This window comes from Grampus griseus (genome assembly GCF_964374135.1).
Source record: "Grampus griseus genome assembly, chromosome: 1".
NCBI lineage: Eukaryota > Metazoa > Chordata > Mammalia > Artiodactyla > Delphinidae > Grampus > Grampus griseus.
Window position 1 is genome coordinate 123,167,233 of NC_139017.1, and position 22,335 is coordinate 123,189,567.

A 22,335-nucleotide genomic window follows, 5' to 3' on the forward strand; every position below is an offset into this window, starting at 1 on the left:
TCTATCCGAGTAAGTACTAATAAGCTATGTTTATAATAGATCATATATACTCAAAAATGAAATATTGTTGATATTTCCTTTGAAAAGTTAGTTTTATTTAATGTTACAATGGTATTTTTATTCATAACTTTTGCCTCTAAATAATGATATATGAATTATTGTTCCTGTATTATGAAAGCATTTAATAGAAAATGTTAAATTGAAAATATATTTCACAGTTTTTTCTTGACATGAATACATGGAAGTCCCATTTAGAGATGAATGCTAATGGACCATTTTGGTGGATCCTGAAGTTAAAACAATTATGCAACATGATACTTTAAACAACTTATTTATATTAAAAACTTTCACTTAGAACTGGAAGTATAGTTATCTCAAAATTTATTTATTGTTTTTAAAAGCAAAATATATAAGTTGGATTAGTTAAAATTGTATTCCTTAGCATGAACTAATTTATAATATTTTATTACTATTTTTGGCAAGCAATGTTTAAATCAAATGTATTTCCTGGGTCAAATATAAGAACTTATAACTTGCCATTTAAAAAAGAATTATTAACAAATAAATAATTCCTGTATACATTCACAGCTCAACTCGTAAGCTACACTGCTACTGAACCTGTTAAGATTTAATCCCCAAACAGATTCATTAAAAGAAATTAATAGAAACAAGTTTATTCCTCACTTCTCTGGGTAATTCTGGAAGGAAATTCTCATCGACTGCTAACGTTCGAAGACTGTGAAGGTAGCCAATAGTAGAAGGTAGTGACTCCAGTTCATTACAGCTACAGTCAAATTCTTCTAATAAAGATAAACTGAAAATTAAATACATTAGTTAGACATTTTAAAAGGTCATGTGGCACAAAAGTTTTGGAAAAGCCATATATTCAAATTCACCAACCAAATTATTTAGCTAGTGACTACGTAATATTATATAAGTTAATTTATCTATTCAACCAAATGTTCAATACCATTTAATAAGTGGTTCAATTTGCTGAAATAAATGTAGTTCATTTTTCTCCTTTCTTAATTCACCTGTCATTTAAATGAGCCATTGAGAATAACAAAAGATTTTGTTTGTTTTTATACAACTTAGGTGTCACATATAGTCAGAGGCGCATAATGTATATCCTTGGAATGAGTGCATATAACTGGCATGGGCAGGTAGAAGGGTATAGAGGGCAGGTCCAAGAAAGGGAAGATAAGGGGGGCAAAATATTAACAACAAAAACACTGATTAAATGCTAGGTATTTTACTAAGCATTTTAGAGATAAAAATAACTACTCTTTTCTTTAAAATAACTCTAGCAGATATCTATTATTTTAAATCCATTTTACACATAAGGAAATTGAGGCATAAAGAGGCTAAGTAACTTGTCCAAGGCCACACGAAGTAGGAAAACTAGTACCTAAATGCAGACAATATGGCTCCACTCTATTTTCTTGCCTCTCAGCCTGTGCATCAGTAGCAGAGGCTATGGACAGGGCTCATTTCAGCCTGCAGATGTGTTTTGGTTGGTTTACATAGTATTTTAAAAAGTGGTAAACTCTACATAATGACCCAGACTTTTGGTGCCTTTTGAAAAAGAAGATCTGCAAATACTGGGCCTTTATTCTTGCATGACAATAATGGAAACAGAGTAATGGCTGCTGTCTTCAAATGAGCACAGTTCTCCAGTTTGCCACAATCTCCACCACTCCAAACTTAGCCTGCTTTACCCCAAATCTACAGAAAGGAATTGTATGCGTACACTTTCAAGCTATCACAAGGGAACAAGACATTTTATTGTCTGGCTTGAGATAGCTGGGAAAGAAAGAGTGCCTGGCACAGAGTAAGCGCTAGCTATATTTAAGCTGTCATTGATGTTAATATTATTACACTGCTATTACCATTCATATCATTGTTTTACTGTAATAGGAAGGAACCCTCAAGGATGATGATCTCACCATTGTAAAGGGAAGACTGAATTAGAATTAGCTGGAGTAATATTGTAGAATCAACTTCCCTTTTTTATATCTTGGAACTAGCTGGCTTGAATGCAATTTATTCCCATAATTTAGTTAACAAGTGAACACAGAAATTAAGCATTTGGGTTTTAAGTTAGTCAGAATGGATTTGTGTCCCAGTCTTGTCACTTATTAGACATATTATCTTGGGTATCAAAAAATAAAACAAGGGGCTTCCCTGGTGGCGCAGTGGTTGAGAGTCCGCCTGCTGATGCAGGGGACATGGGTTTGTGCCCCGGTCCAGGAAGATCCCACATGCCGCGGAGCGGCTGGGCCCGTGAGCCATGGCCACTGAGCCTGCGCGTCCGGAGACTGTGCTCTGCAACGGGAGAGGCCCGCGTACCGCAAAAAAAAAAAAAAAAAAAAAAAAATAATAATAATAATAAAAAATTAAAAAAATAAAACAAGGATCAGAGCTCAAAAATCAAAGCTGATTTTATTTACTGCCAGGAAAGGGAACACTCCCTGTTCACACTCAGAAGAAATTCACTTAGCACTGCACTGCGGGGGGAAAAGTCAGTGCCAAAAGGGGGTGGTGACAGGAGGTCATGATGATCATGCTCATTAAAGATGAAAAAATTGCATTATGGAGAGATTGGAATAAGTTCACAAGTCTGTGTACAAGTAGGTAAATCAAGTCCCGTCATTCATGGGTCAGGGAAGAATCTAATTCAGTCAAGTTCAGTCTGACCCTGATCAGGGTAACTCATGATTTATGGTCCTTAACAGCTTCAAGTGGTTAAAACCCAGAAGTGGTGAGACACAGTATTCAGCTGTGAATAATAGCTCTTAGGCAAATGCTTTTCCTTTTGCATAGACAAGTCATATTACTTTTCCACAGGCCTTAGTTTCTTTGTATTTGCAGTGACGATACTAGTAATTCCTGCCTCATGCAGTTTCTCCGAGTAGTTCATGAAATACTGTAAGTAAAGAACTTAGCACAATACCTGCCATAAAATACACACTCAGGAAATATTTTCTCTTTTTATTAGTGAACCCTGAGAAATTAATTTCTAAATCCTTTGAGACCCGCACATTCAGGGGTGGTCATGTCAATGGGTACCAGACATACATGGCTGTGTGACTCTGTATGTATGCATTGGTGGTGGCAGAAATCAATGTATGTGGAAAACCCAGTAACAGATTATTTGTTTCTTAAAAAAAGTCTAGCACAGTGTCATACACATATAATACACTAAGAAAATTTGGTAAAATTGAATGAAAGAGGTTTCTATCTATGGTTTGTGGTCATGTACTCAGCAAGTGGTCATGAAAGTACGAGTGAGTTTTAAAAATAAAAACTAGTGAGACAGTGGCATGTACATATATACACTACCAAATGTAAAACTGATAGCTAGTGGGAAGCAGCTGCATAGCACAGGGAGATCAGCTCGGTGCTTTGTGACCACCTAGAGGGGTGGGATAGGGAGGGTGGGAGGGAGGCACAAGAGGGAAGAGATATGGGGACATATGTATATGTATAACTGATTCACTTTGTTATAAAGCAGAAACTAACACACGATTGTAAAGCAATTATACTCCAACAAAGATGTTACAAAAGTAAAATTTCAGATGTATGCTCAGAGGTAGAAGTCAAAGAATTAAACAATTAAATAATACAATTAAGGTTTCTTATTTTTCTTTCTTTTATGAAAACATTTTTGAAGTTAGTCTTGAATCATAGTAAGGCACTCCTTACTTTGCACAGATTTCAGTTATCATGGTTTCCTTAAATAACATTAGTCCCCCAACAACATGGCTCAAATTTCAATTACCTCAGTATATTAACTGTGAGTAACTGCATAAAGTACAAACTTTGCTGCTAACACTTCAGTCCACAAATCGCTGTGTAAATAACAGATGTACATCATGATCAGTGACTAGTCATATTACTTTTTTGAGTCTGTCAGTGATCAGCCTCTGCACATCCACTATTCAGTTCACACACGGACAGTAAGTCTTGTAGTTATGTTGCCTTCTTGTCAATCGGCTATAGAGAGATACTATAGGCACCATAATTTAACATTTAAAACACTACTCCTGTTGGATAATGCTCTTCGTCATCTTATTTCTCTTGGAGATTTGGATGAAAATGTGAAAATTTGCTTTTTATCACCAAGAACAACTTCATTAATCCAACCAGTGGACCAAGGAGTTATTTCAACTTTGAAGGCCTGTTATCTTACACAGACTTCTGAAGAGGCTATTGATGCTACACCTGGAGATCATACAGTTTCTTTAGCTGAGTTTTGGAAGAAATATGACATAAAGCATTCAATTGAAAATATTCAAACATCATGGCAGGAAATAACAGCAAGTAATACTCATGCATTGTAGCAGAAACTTTTAGCATACTGTGCAAATAATTTGGCAGGATTTGAACTGAACATACATGGAATTATAGAAGAAACAGCTGACTGTGGGAATGCTGCCTGCCACTGTTTGAGAGCCTGTAGATCTGCTGCCAGAGGAACTTAGTGAAGGAAAACTTGTTGACATCAATGAGGAAAGTGGTTGTAATGAAAGGATGAAGATGTCTCAGAGGAAGTGACCCTGGCAATAAACTTTAAAGGAACTCTCAGAGATATTTCATGATATTGAAAGCACAAAGGATAAAAATTTGGAAGCTGATCCAAGCTTAAAAGGAGGATGACAATTCACTGGCTCATAGAAAAGATGTTCACTCTGAATTACAACTTACACAATGAAAAGAAGGCAAGCACTGTTCAAACTAATTTTGATAAGCTTTTTTTTTTTAAAAAAAACACTTTAATTCTTGATGTTCCTAATGTTTACAATGACTGTGTATTAAATCCATGTTGATTTATTATTTTTCCAGTTCTCTATACATTTATAACCAACAGCAACAGTATTTAATGTTTGAAAAGGTTTAAAGATCTTTCGTCAGAACAATCATAATTTCCTCCATTGATTCTTAAGACTATTTTGCATAGTTTCAGTGTGCATGGTTGTTTTCATAGTCCCCACTACTGTGCAAAGTGAGGACTTCCTACAATAAAAAGACAACATTTTTACTGCATCATGGGCTATACTGAATTAATAATTTATAGCCTGAAAGTATTTTACAGTTTTGGGTTACAAAGAAAATCTATTATGTGCAAAACACACATTCTTCAATGATCTCTGAATTCAAAGGATTCAAACTCAAAATCTAACATTCCAACTGACTTTATTGATGGTTATCTTGTTATAAATCACCTAAGGTATTTTAATACAGGATCCTATATGAATACAGTTGTACCACATTTACTCAAATTATCACTGGCATTCAAAAGATAGACCAAAATAAGTGAAATAAATCTGACAGAGAAAGACAAACACCACACAATTTCGCTTATATGTGGAATCTAAAAACAAAAATACAAAAAAGTAAAAAAAAACCCCACAACCAAGCTCATATATACAGTGAACAGTTTGGTGGTTGCCAGGAGTAGGGGATAAGGGGTAGAAAAAAATGGGTGAAGGTGACTAAAAGGGATCAACTCCCCTTTATAAAATAAATAAGTCATGGGGATGTAATGTACAACATCGTATAGTTAACAATACTGTACTTGAAAGTTGCTAAGAGAGTAGATCTTAAAAGTTCTCATAACAAGAAAAAGGTAACTATGTATGGTGAAAAATGTTAACTAGATTTATTGTGGTGATCATTTTTCAATACATACAAATATGGAATCATCCTGCTGTACATATGAAAGCACATTACCCTTTGTACAAAAAAAAGGATAGACCAAAAGCTACTGTTTTTAGAAGTTTTCTCTATAGTCTATAATAGTACACATTAAAAGTGAAAACTAGCTGCAAAGGAAGTATAAAGTACTTCAAAGCAGTGCTTCCCAAACTTTAGCGTGCATATGAATCACCAGCAGAACTCGCTAAAATGCAGATTCAGATTCAGTGATTTGGGGTTGGGCCCAGATTCTGCATTTGAAACAAGCTAGTGGGTGATGTAGAAGCTCCTGGTCCTGGGACCACACATTTTTAAATAAAGTACTTGCAAATATGGCAAGAGTAACATTAAAACACACACACACACACACAGATGGAGAGATATACCATGTTCTTGGATTGGAAGATTCAACACTGTGAAAATGACTATACTATCCAAAGCAATCTACAGAATCAATGAAATCCCTATCAAACTACCAATGGCATTTTTCACAGAACTAGAAAAAAAAAATTCTCAATTTGTATGGAAAGACAAAAGACCCCAAATAGCCAAAGCAATCTTGAGAAAGAAAAACAGAGCTGGAGGAATCAAGCTCCTGGACTTCAGACTATACTACAAAGCTACAGTAATCAAGACAGTATGGTACTGGCACAAAAACAGAAATATAGATCAATGGAACAGGATAGAAAGCCCAGAGATAAACACATGCACATATGGTCACCTTGTCTTTGATAAAGGAGGCAAGAATATACAATGGAGGAAAGACACCCTCTTCAATAAGTGGTGCTGGGAAAACTGGACAGCTACAGGTAAAAGAATGAAATTAGAACACTCCCTAATACCATACACAAAAATAAACTCAAAATGGATTAAAGACCTAAATGTAAGGCCAGACACTATCAAACTCTTAGAGGAAAACATAGGCAGAACACTCTATGACACAAATCATAGCAAGATCCTTTTTGACCCACCTCCTAGAGAAATGGAAAAAAAACCCAAAAATAAACAAATGGGACCTAATGAAATTTCAAAGCTTTTGCACAGCAAAGGAAACCATAAACAAGATGAAAAGACCACCTTCAGAATGGGAGAAAATATTTGCAAGCGAAGCAACTGACAAAGGATTAATCTCCAAAATATACAAGCAGCTCATGCAACTCAATATCAAAAAACCAAACAACCCAATCCAAAAATGGGTGGAAGACCTAAATCGACATTTCTCCAAAGAAGATATACAGATTGCCAACAAACACATGAAAGGATGCTCAACATCACTAATCATTAGAGAAATGCAAATCAAAACTACAATGAGGTATCACTTCACACCACTCAGAATAGCCGTCATCAAAAAATCTACAAACAATAAATGCTGGAGAGGGTGTGGAGAAAAGGGAACCCTCTTGCACTGTTGGTGGGAATGTAAATTGATACAGCAATTATGGAGAACAGTATGGAGGTTCCTCTAAAAACTTAAAATTAGAACTACCATATGACACAGCAATCCCACTGCTGGGTGCATACCCAGAGAAAACCATAATTCAAAAAGACACATGTACCACAATGTTCATTGCAGCACTATTTACAATAGCCAGGACATGGAAGCAACCTAAGTGTCCATTGACAGATGAATGGATAAAGAAGATGTGGCATACATATACAATGGAATATTACTCAGCCATAAAAAGAAATGAAATTGAGTTATTTGTAGTAAAGTGGATGGACCTAGATTCTATCATACAGAATGAAGTAAGTCAGAAAGAGAAAAACAAATACCGTATGCTAACACACATATATGGAATCTAAAAAAAAAAAATGGTTCTGAACAACCCAGGGGCAGTACAGGAATAAAGATGCAGACATAGAGAATGGGCTTGAGGACACAGGGAGGGGGCAGGGTAAGCTGGGACGATGTGAGAGAGTGGCATGGACATATATACACTACCAAATGTAAAATAGATAGCTAGTGGGAAGCAGCTGCATAGCACAGGGAGATCAGCTCCGTGCTTTGTGAACACCTAGAGGGGTGGGGTATGGAGGGTGGGAGGGAGACGCAAGAGGGTGGGGATATGGTGATATATATGTATACGTATAGCTGATTCAATTTGTTATACAGCAGAAACTAACACAAAACTGTAAAGGAATTATACTCCAATAAAGATATTAAACACACACACACACACACACACACACACACACACACACAAGATATGTCAATGATGGCTAAAATTCATGTATAAATATTATAAGAGTTGTGTTCGGTAAGGTTTTACCTTAGATCACATCTCAGTACAAGCAACACTACTCAAGGTAGTAATGCTTGACATTAAACAACAGCAACAATATTGACTTAATTTTCTAAAAACATTCTCCACATTTTTCTCTACTTTAGTTTGGTCTCCATGAATCAGTCTTGGATGAGAACATATTACTGTATCATTAACCCTCAATTACCTAGCTAATGGGGAAGAGGGATTGTGAATATACTACATAGATAATCTATGATTAAACTTTAACATCATTTATGACCATTAGAAACCATTAGATACCATTAAATATTCTATTAATGTAGATGCCAATAAACATAAAAATAAATGACTTTGGGCTTCATTTTCTTAGTTCACTTTTAACTCTTAACAGAAGTAATGTAATTCCATGGAAAATGTTCAGACAGGCTTGGGTTCCAATTCTAGTGTGGCCACTTAATATCTGAGTGAACTTTATCTACTTATTAATCCCTGTTTTTTAATCTATAAAATTGGTTGATAATGCCTGATATGTAGAGTATCAGTGAGGATTCAATGTATGCTACCTTACTAGCACATTGATCTTGGACTTCCCAGCTTCTAGAACTCTGAGAAATAAACTTCTGCTGTTTTAGTCACCCAGTCTATGCTACTTTGTTATGGCAGCCTGAGCAGAATAAGACAATACATTATTATCATATTTGTAAATAAGTATAAAACATTTTTCTTGTTAAGAACTGGATCTTTCATTCATTTTATATTACTAATCCTTACACAGATGAATATAAGCAAGGATCAATAAATAAATGGTTTTTTGCTTATTATTATTGATGACTATTATAATTTATTGAAGGCTATCTAACACTAAGTCTCACAATAAACTCAGAGATGTATTATTATTTCCATTTTACAGATGAGAAAACTACAGCTCTGAGATGTGGAATGATGTGTCCAAGGTCAATTAGTTAATGAGTGGAGAAGCCAGTCTAGTTCCAAGGCTTGCCAATATTCCCCTGTGCCATACTGCCTAGGTACGATGAAGAGATTAAACATGTTCAAGATACCAACCTTTAAGGAGCCCATATACTAGTTGGGAGGGCATGACATTATAATTTAAAGGTAAATGATGATACAAAAGATAAATAAGAGACTTATTGGTGGGAATGTAAATTGATACAGCCACTATGGAGAATAGTATGGAGGTTCCTTAAAAAACTACAAATAGAACTGCCATATGACCCAGCAATCCCACTACTGGGCATATACCCTGAGAAAACCATAATTCAAAAAGAGTCATGTACCAAAATGTTCATTGCAGCTCTATTTATGATAGCCCGGAGATGGAGACAACCTAAGTGCCCATTGACAGATGAATGGATAAAGAAGATGTGGCACATACATACAATGGAATATTACTAAGCCATAAAAAGAAACGAAATTGAGTTATTTGTAGTGAGGTGGATGGACCTAGAGTTTATCATACAGAATGAAGTAAGTCAGAAAGAGAAAAACAAATACCGTATGCTAACACACATATATGGAATCTAAAAAATAAAATAAAATAAATGGTTCTGAACAACCTAGGGGCAGGACAGGAATAAAGACATAGACGTAGAGAATGGACTTGAGGACACAGGGAGGGGGAAGGGTAAGCTGGGACGAAGTGAGAGAGTGGCATGGACATATATACACTATGAAACGTAAAATAGATAGCTAGTGGGAAGCAGCCACATAGCACGGGGAGATCAGCTCAGTGCTTTGTGACCACCTAGAGGGGTGGGATAGGGAGAGTAGGAGGGAGATGCAAGAGGGAGGGGATATGGGCATATATGTATATGTATAGCTGATTCAATTTGTTGTACAGCAGAAACTAACACAACATTGTAAAGCAATTATACTCCAATAAAGATGTTAAAAAAAAGAAAATAAGAGACATATAAGAAATGGAAAAATATCACGCTAGAGTGTTCCCTAACTTGTATAAAGAGTTCACAAAACTTATCTGTCCACGAAACTTATCTTTATGTCATACCTATTAAAATCTCAAGTAATGATTATTTTGAGGAATATAACTTAGGAAATGCTGGTTTAGTTAGTAGGTGTACTGAGCTTTTAATTTAAAGGAGGAAGCTGCATTGGTCTGGGTAGACAGAGGGAAAAGAATTAAGTTGTAAAAACAAGTAAGCATATTTTTGACTCCAAATACCCCCAATCTGATTTAAGTCAATAACTCTTTACCTTATTGGACTTCATTTTTATAAAACATTTATTAAATGTGTGAGCACTTTCCATGTATTAACATATTTAATCCTCACAACATTCTTATGAGGTAGGCATTATTACTATGATTTCCATTTTACTGAGGAGGAATCTAAGGATCTACCCAATAGCACATCGAAGAGCCAGAAGGTCTGGCTCCAAAGCCAAAGCAACCAACTACTGTGGTAAACTTCTCTCAGGGAGCTTCGTTTTAAACCAGCATCTCGGGCTTCCCTGGTGGCGCAGTGGTTGAGAGTCCGCCTGCCGATGCAGGGGACACGGGTTCGTGCCCCAGTCCGGGAAGATCCCACATGCCACGGAGCGGCTGGACCCATGAGCCATGGCCGCTGAGCCTGCACGTCCAGAGCCTGTGCTCCGCAACGGGAGAGGCCACAACAGTGAGAGACCCTAGTACCGCAAAAATAAATAAATAAATAAACCAGCATCTCAGGTAATTCTGATGCAGGCACAATGGAATAGGGTTTGAGAAGACAGTTATCTGATAGGTGTATAAGTAAGCTGAATCCAGTTAGTGGTTCTTAAACTTTAGCATGCGTCAGAATCCCTGGAAGGGTTTGTTAATACACAGATTGCTGGTCCAATGCCCAGAGTTTCTGATTCAGTAAACCTGGGATTGTCTCTGAGAATTTGCACTTCAACATGTTCCCAGTTGAAGCTGATGCTGCTGATCAGGGGACCACATGTTGAGAACCACCAGTCTAGACTAGAATATGGAAAAACTTGAATATTAGTGTGAAGAAATTTGGGTTTTATCCAATGCAGGGTGTGTGTGTGTGCGTGTGCACACACACTTTGTTTTTAATTTTTTGACAAGAATAACATTACATGATACAAAATTCAAAAAGTACAAAAGGTATACAATAAAAGCAAGTCTCCCTATTTACTCTATTGCCCAGCCCCCAAATTCTCCTCCCCAAAGCCATGTACATTTCCAGTTTCTTGTGTATCCTTCCATGCTTAGGGAATAGAGGGAAGCGCAGTTTTTAGCATTCAGATACCTAGAATGCTTATTTTCTTGTTATTATAGCAGTCTAGTAAGTAGACTACTGGAATTTACCATCTAGGGTATTGATATCATATAAACTAAACATCTGGATCAAAGAATTAGAATTTTAGACATAGGTGGAAATTACAAATGAAGAAACTAAACCACTGAGAGTTTAAGTAATTTGTCCAAGTTCACACAGTAAGTGGCGTAGCCAGGGTTCACACCCATGCTATCTGATTCCAAAGCCAGTGCTCCTTGCATTATTCCTCAGGAGTTTGAGGCCCATAGGAAAGAAGGCATTTACCCAGCTTTGCATAGTTACTTAGACTCTCTGATTCTAGTCAGTAGTCTTTCTCATTTACCATACTCTACGATGGAATGACTTTTTAAAATATCCATTCCAATTTTTGAGATTTTATTGCCTTTCTCCAAAGCTACGAAGCTAAGAGAGAGTAGGTTTAGTGTATGGTTCCTCTTCCTATGGGAGATCTTTTGCCTTTAGAGCAATGGGGCTCTTAAATGACCTAATATTACAAAATGTGTGACTCAACTATAACACATATTAAGAAGCATCATAGGACCCAACAATCCCACTACTGGGCATAGACCCTGAGAAAACCATAATTCAAAAAGACACATGCACCCCAGTGTTCATTGCAGCACTATTTACAATAGCCAGGTCATGGAAGTAACCTAAATGCCCATCGACAGATGAATGGATAAAGAAGATATGGTACATATATACAATGGAACATTATTCAGCCATAAAAAGGAATGAAATTGGGTCATTTGTAGAGACGTGGATGGACATAGAGACTGTCATACACAGTGAAGTAAGTCAGAAAGAGAAAATCAACTACCATATATTAATGCATATATCTGGAATCTAGAAAAATGGTACACATGAACCAGTTTGCAAGGCAGAAATAGAGACGCAGATGTAGAGAACAAATGTATGGACACCAAGGGGGGAAAGCGGGGATGGGGCGTGGTGGTGGTGGGATGAATTGGGAGATTGAGATTGACATGTGTACACTAATATGTATAAAATAGATAACTAATAAGAACCTGCTGCATAATAAATAAATAAATAAATTAAATTAAAAAAACAGAAGCAACATAGGTCAATTAGCAGCTTAGCTTTGAAATCTGATAACTTCTCTCAGCCTCTGTTTCTGCATCTGTTGATGGGGAGATAATAATACACATTGAATAGTGTTGATGGGGCCTTTAAATAAGAATACATGTAAAGCACCAAACATGGTATCTGGCACAATATGAGCACACACAAAAAGTTGTTTGTTACTATTTTCATTGCACATTCAATTATTAGAGTGGCTGGAACTCTTAGGCACAACTTAAGATTCAACAAAAAAAATAACCAATTTTACAAGTCATGTGGCACAAAAGTCATGGAATCCATTTCAACTGTGAAAGATGTTGAAAAATGAATTCTTTCAGCAATTTTTACTAGTTGGACTATTAAAAATTACCAAAGATAAGTCTAACCTATTGAAACATTCGATGTGCAGAATAAGAATATTTTTGGTCACTGCAGCTGATCTGAACATTTTGGTGCACAGAGTTCTAGGTAGAATGTCTCATAATAAAATAAAGACTATTTCACTACTTACAGAACACTTTCTGCATGTGATCTGGTGTGCCATTAAATAGGATTCTAATCAAATTTTATCTCTAGCCTTGAGCTAAATCTCTGATCTATCAGTTCTGAATTCCCTAAAGAAAGCAAAGCTATTATATCATTATTATTATTTTTACTTCATACAGATTGTTTATTAAGGTATACTATAAAATTTTAGAAATTTAGTTTATTTTTGCCACAAGTGCTACCTTGAAGTGAGAACATGTTAGACAATGGCTGTCACAATTTTACCATCCAAGACATGATGTATTATAGAACTGAAATCTTCAAACTTTTTCATTTTAGGACCTCTTTACACTCTTTAAAATCATTGGTAATCTTAAAGTATTTTTTAAAATATGGCTTATACCTATTGGTATCTATAATATTATAAATTAAAAGAGGCATTTAAAAATAGTTATTTATTATTCATTCTTAAATAACAATAATAAACCCATGACATGTTAATGTAGGTAACACATTTTTATAAAAGTAAGTATACTTTCCAAAACAAAAAACTTTAGTGAGAAGAGTGACATTTTTATTTTTGTGAATCTCTTCAATGTTTAGCTTAATAGAAGGCAACTGGATTCTCATATCTGCTTTGTATTCAATTTATTGTGGTATATTGTTTTGATTAAGTTATATATAAAAAAGTCCAAACTCACACAGATAGGTAGTTGGAAAAGGGAAAAGTATTTTCATGGTCTTTTTGGATAATTGTGATTATTCTTTGATACTACACCCAAACTCAACAAATGGCAGTCTTGTTAGGGGATACAGTAATTGCAATGTAGAATCTGAAATACATCAATGAATTTTTCTTACTTTTCATACCAATACATTAAAATCAACTAATCTTTTGCACTTTGAATGGGTCTATTTCTCATGTGTGATTTTGTAGCTCATGCATTGGTCATTTGGAAAGTGTTGCTTCACTGAGTTGAACAGATTTTCCAAATGTTGACACATTTCATATTGCAATATCAACAAATCACATTCATTATTACACCAGTGATATCACACCAGTCTTATCAGAAAAGGCTTTAAATATTGGGAAGCTGTCAAACTCACAGTGGCAGATACAAATTTTCCAAAATTCTAATTTTTACTTGATAGCTCAAATTTCACTGTTGGCAACAAATTCTGTCAGTTGTTTTCCTTGAAGTGACAACTCACTTTGTTCATTTTTGACAAAATGTCTGCCAAATACTCAAGTCTGAGTAACCACAGTTTGTCAGTCATTCTTCCTCTTTTTAAAATAGACTTTATTTTTATAGCCGTTTTAGGTTCACAGCAAAACTGAGCAGAAGGTAGAGATTTCGCATATACTTCCTACTGTTTTTTTATTCTGCCTTTTTTTATTGTAATAAAATATAGTCATATAGTCCATTTCTTTAACACTTCCCTTCATGGCTTTATATGAATGTCAAAACATCAAATTGTAGACTTTAAATATATGCAGTTTATTGTACATCAATTATAGCTAATAAATCTGTTTTTTTTAAAAAAACCTAGGCTTTCTCCCCACCACCCCAAGTACACCCAAATCTGTTAAGTTATGGATTTATATAATTCTTCACATGAAATGTGGGGCAAGATTCCTGTAAAATGGCCTTACAAAATGTTAGAATAAAGACAGCTTATTGATTTCTCACTTTACACAAGTTGTAAACAAAAGAACTTCAGTGCAACACTGATAATAACATACATGTTTCTTAAAGAACTGTAAATCAAACATTAATGGCAACATAAAATTAGAAATAAATCCCTATCAAACACATGGAATATATTTTGTCCTTAAAAGGCAATGATGACCTTTCACCTTGCAGCTTTTTAAAATGCAAGCTAAAACAGATGCTTATCTCCTTAAAGTCTAAAAATACATTAAGTTTCCACAAATATCAAATTTTACTAACAGTGTAATGGTAACATATACATAATGCAGATCTTATAAAAGTTGATTTGATTTTGTAAGACATAAGTGTATTTAGAGCTGCTACTCAGTCAAAAACATCAAATTAATAGTATCTGGAAAAGTACAGGCAATGGTATAATTGAAGGTCTGGGTAATCACTTTGCTTATGAAAGAGTGATGGTTAAGTATTTCTTATGATATTATCAATATATAGTTGGGTGTCAATGCAGTGTCTAAATATAAAACTAAATTAAGATAAATTATATACAAATATATAACTAAATAAAATGTGGTCTAAAATGAGTTTACATATGAGCAAAATTATTGATATCTCTAGCAGAAAATGTGTGAAAGTAGAAAACTCAATATATTCTTTTGTTTCTGGCTTTAGAGAGACTGACTAGTATGAAACTTTGTCACTTACTTTCCGATTGTATTGGGTAGGATTGTAAGTTGATTGTCATCTACTTTCAGAGTAGTTAGTTTTTTCAACAAACCTAAAACAGAGAAGAAGATATATTAATGTATAAGAATAGATTTCTGATAAAAAATACAATATAAAAGGAATCGCTTTTTCTGAGTGGTAATCCTGATCAAACTACTGTCCCTGTCCACCAGTGGAGCCAGAGGAGGGCTGGCAGTCTCAACATCACTTGATTGGGTGATGAGTGTTTGTCATGCTAATTGGTTGCACTCTGCTTATATCAACCTACAAACTGATATTCGTGTGTCTAGTTTTAACCTTCCAGTTACAAAACATTTACTTACATCAATGAGAGTTCAAGTACATTGGTGGAGACAATAAACAAAACACAGGGCTCCATAGAAACCTGAGTTGGCAGTACTACTACCACATTTCCCTTTTCTATTATGCAGCAAATGGACCAGATGAAACTTTTCAAGCCAACTGTGTTCGGTATTTTATTAACTCATAAGCACTAATAACTAATATTCCTGTTGTGATACAAATTGAAAACAAATCTGAATTAAGCCTAATAATCAACAAATGGGTACTGAAGCACTGCAGTGTAGTGGTTATAATTATCGACTTGGAAAATTACAACGTATGACTTCATACTCTTTCTGTTACCATAAATCCTTGACTTGGATCAGCAGTAAGCACAAAAACTTGTAGCTTTTAATCTATCAAGTAGAACTGGCCAAGAATTGATGTTCCAACTATTTATATTTCACTGTCTGATTTATGCCCTCCATACCTTTACTGCTTGATCTACTCCTACTCCCAGGGTTTTAAAGAGCAAAAACCACAGAGTAATTGAAGAACAGCTTCCTTTACCCGGCCGTAACAGAACCCATTGTATCAATATGGCTTAAATAGCTAAAATCCAAGACAAAGCATTAACAGTGGCTAATTTTTGTTTTACATTGGAATATAGATATACACTATAGACGACTTGTTTTGCAGAAAACTTGTTCTGATGGATATAGTAGGTTCCATGGTTGAATGTGTTTGGGAAATCTAAATTAAACAAAATCAACCAGATTTCTTTAATGAAGTTTTTCTAGGAATTTTTAATATGCTAATGTAACAGGGTGACGCTAAAGTTATTGGGCAACTTGTGTGTATGCACAGAGTATCTTGTATAGTGGTGTTTTGCGAACATGCTCTCAGAAGCACTGCTATAGCTCATGCCTACCCACCTCAAGTATTTTGAGCATACCTTAAAGGCAAAAAGTAAGTCACAAGAAGTCTGAAATAAAGCCATTGTTGCACTTTAAGTTTCACTATGCTCAGTTACGTATTCTGCAGAAGCACTCAGAATTTCTGCTCTAGTTGAGAGAAATGTTATCACTATCAGACTGCTGTGAGAAAATACCTACAATATTTGGAGATTAATACATCAGCTTGTGCTGTTAGGATACATGGCTGAAAACAGTAGCACCTGAGAAAGAAAACAATTCTCACTGGGGTAATTTATCTCTGAAATTGAATACCCACTGCCATATTCATCTATGCTCAAAGGGTGACTGAATCACTTTAGCTTCTCTGATGTATGTGTAAGAAACTATAGACCTTGGAAATATAAAAGAACTCCTGAGCTTGTTCATCAATTGTGAAGACAACAGGGGACTATGAATTACAGCTAAATGAGTTGTAGTCCTGATCAAACTACTGTCCCTGCCCACCAGTGGAGCCAGAGGAGGGCTGACAGTCTCAACATTGCTTGATTTGGTCACGAGAAATTTTGGGCTGGGTTACAGATGGCTCTGCAAACATGAAACCAGGTTGCAAAGCAGTCTTTAAGAGAATCACAGTTCCTAGGTCTGAAGTAGTGGTGAGAAAATTTCGAGGCAGGATAGGGATTAAGGCCAAAAGACTGATGCAACAGATTTTTTTTGAAGAATGGAGTAGTGGCTCTGACAATAGACAGAAGCTTCTATAGCTTTAAAGGTTGAAGTGAGTTAGGGCTCCCTTCTTAGTTCCACGTCTGTGGACTTAAGGGAACTTCACTCATTTGTGGTGTGGCTGCTTTGTCACTCACATATTCCATCCAAGGGTGTGCCCTTTGGACACATTCTGGAGCTTCGGTAGGAATCTGGTTGTCCTTGGAGTGGAAAAAGGCCAACAGCCTCAGCTCTGTTGCTCATGACTTCCTCTTGCAGATAAATACTACATAGCTATATCATATCTGCTTGGACTCTCTTCTACCCTCAGGCACCAAAGGTACTTTATCCTATTTCTTCCTCAATTCCCCACCTCTTTATCCTATATTCCCAACTCAGATATACTGAAGAGAAAGAAAAAGGAGGCTTTGTTTGCTATGATTTTAGCTACTTATATATAAATATATAATAAGCAGCAATGTATTAAACATTAATATCAAAAATAGCTAATATTTACATGGCATTTACCCTAGATAATAGAATTTTGAAAGCCAAACGGCTGTGCACTCATCATATCTAAGATTATGATAATTATTATATTATTATAGTACCTAACATTGATTGAACATTTACTATGTGCCAGGTACTGTTCTAAGCAATGCTACATATATTAATTCATTTATTTCTCAAAATAATCCCCTGATGCAAGTACTATTACTTCCCCACTTAAAAGATGATAAAACTGAGGCACAGAGAGATTAAGTAGCTAGTGTAAAGTCACACATTTAGTAAGGTAGAAAAGCCAGACTTTGAACTCGGGTAGCTTGACTACAAAACCTGTGTCTTTAACCACTAAGTGAATAAGATAAATTATTTTGGAAAGTAAAAAAAATTATATTCTCCTTTACTGAGTTTCTCTGCTATCCAAAGAAACTGATTATTAAAGCTTTATCTTGAAAATGTAAAGAGCCCCCTTCATTTTCCCTGCAACCAGCACAAGGAAAGGGACTCAGCATACAGGGTTCATTGTTGAATATATCACTCCATTCAAATACCCCACAACTGCAGAATTAAAATAGATGTAAAGGAAGTAAAGATTTTATTTTAGTTGCTATTTCCCTTTATTAATACTGTGACGTTTCTTGTCTTTTATTCTTTTAAATGTTGGTAGTCCAATAGACGATCCATGCTCAAATAAAGAAGAAGAGATGCAATTTATCATCCAATTAGAATCAACAAATTATTTTAGGACTTTTGAACAGAGTTCCCAGGTATTTCTCTTGACCAAGAAGGAAATTCTTAGAGGAAAGTTAGCCATTCTACGTGTATAATCAGGTACTCTGGCAACTCTGCAGATGTATAAATGCAATTTTCCCTAAAAGGTCAATAGGGTCCAAAGATAGTTCCAGGAGTAAGCTACTAACAAGTTACTTTCTTAATCTGAGAACCACTCAGATTCTAAGTGAAGGTGTTAAATATGTTATACCACCTGCCTGTGCTGGTCTGTTTTATCATCCCAGGATCTAATCTGATATTTTCTATCATCTATACATGCTGCCTTCCCCAGACCAGAAGGCTAATTCCCTAGTCTGCTTTCTTAATGGAAGATATTTTAAACAAATAATCATATCATCTTTTATTTCACTATGTGACATTTTCATTTCCAGAATTTCTAATTGGTTCTTTTTTATAACCACGTGGTCTTAGTCATAGCTCCTGTTTTTGTTTTATAAGTTATTTTTATTTTTACAAATGTTATTCTTCCTTTTATCTATTTGAGGATCTGCACATACTTAAAAATTTTTTTTTAACATTGCTTGATAATTTTGGTTTCCCTTGGGGTAAATTTTCCTATTGTTTGAGTTTTGGGTTGTTGTAACATTAGTTTTCCTTTAAAATTTTTGTTTTCATGCCCTTTTGTGAAGGTGAATATTTTTTCCTTACCTATGCTCACCCCTCCCTGCCTGGCACTCTTATGGTTACCTCCACCTGACCCCCAAGTTTCTGGAGTTCAGAACCAGGTCTTATATTAGCAACATGGTACTCTCATTTGATGTGGATATTGCAGATTCAGTCCAAACCAGCTTGTGACGAGCCATAATTTTCAGCAGTGAATCTGTATCTGTTCTCTCCTTCCACCCTAGCTCTACATATTAGTTGCAGGTTTTTTCAAGTCTCTCTTTGCAGAAAAGGGTCCCTTCCCTGCCTCAGTCCCTGTAAGTCTGTATTCTTCTGTTACGCTTAAGGTCTTTTTTTTTTTTCACTGCAGGAACAATTTATCAGTCAGGCCTGGGGTCATTGCTGTGTTTCCATTATGTCTCAAATCCAGGTATATGTTCATTCTTCTTAAGCAGGGCAAAATTATTTTATTTACTAAATACTTAAGGGGCACTTACCATACACCAGGCATAATTCTTTGTACAGAAGAGGCAGTAATGAACAAAAATACGTTCTTCTAATATAGTTTTTCCATTCTCATTGTGTCTTTGAAGAGGCATGGAGTGGTGATTGAGTAGGAGAGTAAGATATGTATTTTGACCATATGGTTATCTTGACCAGATGACCATCTCTATCATCTTGACTAGAGGATACTCTTTTAAACTATTATATTTCCTTACCTTCTACAACACTAAATAGTATTTTCTAAGCTTATCTGATCATAAGTTTCATCTAGGGTATTTAACAAGAATACAGAACAGAGGGCTTATTACACATTTATTGAATCAGACTTTTCACAGAACGAGCCTGGAAATGTGGAACTGTTTAATAAAGCTCTCAGATAAGTCTTATGGTGGAATAAGTTGGAGAAACACTGTTATAAAAATATATAATTATATAAATAAAAAAGTCATCAAATCTACAAAGAAAGAAAAGCCAGCCTGTTCTGTTAAAACTAGTATTCTCCATTAGCCTGAAAGAATAGTGAAAATGGAAGCAATAAAATATTGAAGAAAAATTTGGGAAACTGTTTTGTCTTCTAGCTTCCCTTCAATCAGGCTACCTAGGTTGTGACTCAATTTTTAGAAGCATTAATAAGTTCCAGACATATGATACATCTAATTCAGAGTGTTAAAAACTACATTCCAAAGTTAAGTAGTTTGATGATTACTCTCCTAGCTCTTTCTTCTCATAAAAAATAATAATAAGATATACATACAAAAGGTTTACTCCTATTTAAATTAGATTCTTTCATTATTTTACTCAGATAAAAAGTTATGACAAAAATAGATTGAGTGGTTAATATATACTAACAGACAAAATATCTGGTCTTATGAATCTTAAATATAAAGGTGAGATGTCTTTTTTGAATAATAGAAATATGAAGATATTTCATATTTATTGTGTCATTCCTTATTATAGTGATGTTACAATAATAGTAAAAATAGAATATAGCCACGCTGTGGATAGAAGCTACTGTAATTCTATAGTAATAAAAGGAGACATACATGTTTATCAAAGTACTTAAATCTAAGATATATACTCCTTTTAATAACATTTTACAACTTAGGAGATCTAAAATTATTTAAAATATAACAATTTAGTAGGATCATTTTAATAGGAGAGTCTTCTTGAGTTTGACAACTATAGTTACCATTTCATTTTAAGATATTGGTAAAATATTTTATCACCTTGAATAATGATCATGCTAATTTATTAATATCATGCTAAGAGTATATACCCTACATCTGCGAACAAACTATAGAAAACAGTATATTTGACATAAACATTCGTGAAGAGATATTACATTCTCACCTATAGAGTCAGGCAACTGTTGCAACATATTGGATGACAGTAAGAGGTCCTCCAGGGCTTCACATCCAGAAATGTCCAAGTCAACTGTTTCTATTCTGTTTTTTGACATATCCAGGTATACCAACATCTTTAACTTCCCTATAGACTTGATGACATTGCATAAACTCAGGGTTAGTTGAGAAACTTTCAGGAAATATTTTAAAGTTGTAAAAACCACAGCACTATAAATTAATTTTAAAAGCAAATTCAACGATAGCAAGTTTTGGCGAATATGTGGAGAAACCATAACCCTCATACATTTCTAGGAGGAATGTAAAATTATACAGCCACTTTGGAAAACAGTTTGGCCATTCCTCAAAATATTAAACATAGAGTTTCCATATGACCCAGAAATCCCTAGGTACATACTCAAGAATGAAATATATATCCACAAAGAAACACAAATATTCAAAGCAGTGTTATTCACAACAGGCAAAAAGTGGAAACAACCCAATGTCCATCAAATGATGAACAGTTAAACAAAATGTGGTATATCCATAAGCTGCAGTATTATTTAGCAATAAAAAAGCAATAAAGTAGCAATACATGCTACAAAATGGATGAACCTTGAAACATGCAGTGAAAGATGCCAGTCACAAAAGACCACCTACTGTATGATTCCATTTATATGAATTGTCCAGAATAGGCAAATCTATGGAGTCAGAAAGTAGATAAGGATTGCTAGAGGCTGAAAGGTCAAGAGGAAGGGAGTAACTGCTAATGTTTCTTTCAGTGGTGATGGAAATGTTCAAAATAAGATTGTGGTGATGCCTGTTCAATTATGTGAGTATTTTGAAAACCATTGAACTGTATACTTTAAATGGGTGAATTTTATGATATGTGAATATATCTCCCAACAGAGATAATATGTTAAAAGATAGCAGCAATAATCTCAAAGTTGCTGTAGAATTAAGTAAATTGAAAGAAAGAAAGAAAGAAAAACAAAGGAAGGAAAAGAAAGGAAAAAAGTTGCCACCTAAACAACATATGCTGACATTCTGATTCTTACAATTTCAAATGCATAAGAAAGGTATTAAATCGTGATTTGGACTTCATCCTACTACACAGAATCAATTTGTTCATTCAACAGTTCTTTCGAGGATCTACTACGTACCAGGGCTTTTATTATATACTGGAGAACAATCATGAATAAGTCAGCTATGTGAGGGAAGAGACTTGTCATGATATAGATAAAGTCTTTAAGGTGCTTATAGCAGTGAAGGAAACTGTCAAATAAATAACTATAATACCCTATGATATGTACAATAAAAGAAGCATGTAGAGAATGCCCTAGAAACAAAGGGATGCAAATTTCCTGGAAGGCACTGCTGTCAAGAAAAGGAGAAACTGTACCTGGAGGAGAGAACAGCACAGAGAAGTGTGAGGAAGTGTGGTGTGTTTGAGGGAGAGTGGGAGATTCAACGTCACT

The 22,335-nt window shown here is 35.0% G+C and overlaps 1 protein-coding gene across 3 annotated transcripts in view; it reads right to left on the minus strand.

The window, feature by feature from the left end:
* The window catches only part of LRRC7 (leucine rich repeat containing 7), a gene marked incomplete at both ends in the record, with an annotated part of 383,893 nt that overhangs the window by 112,470 nt on the left and 249,088 nt on the right, over positions 1–22,335 (minus strand). For all 3 annotated transcript variants that reach the window (XM_082676819.1, XM_082676818.1, XM_082676817.1), the window contains 3 exons: positions 685–814; positions 15,193–15,265; positions 20,868–21,012. In XM_082676819.1, coding sequence (XP_082532945.1) covers positions 685–814; positions 15,193–15,265; positions 20,868–21,012 — 348 coding nt within the window. The remainder of the gene's footprint in view (positions 1–684; positions 815–15,192; positions 15,266–20,867; positions 21,013–22,335) is intronic.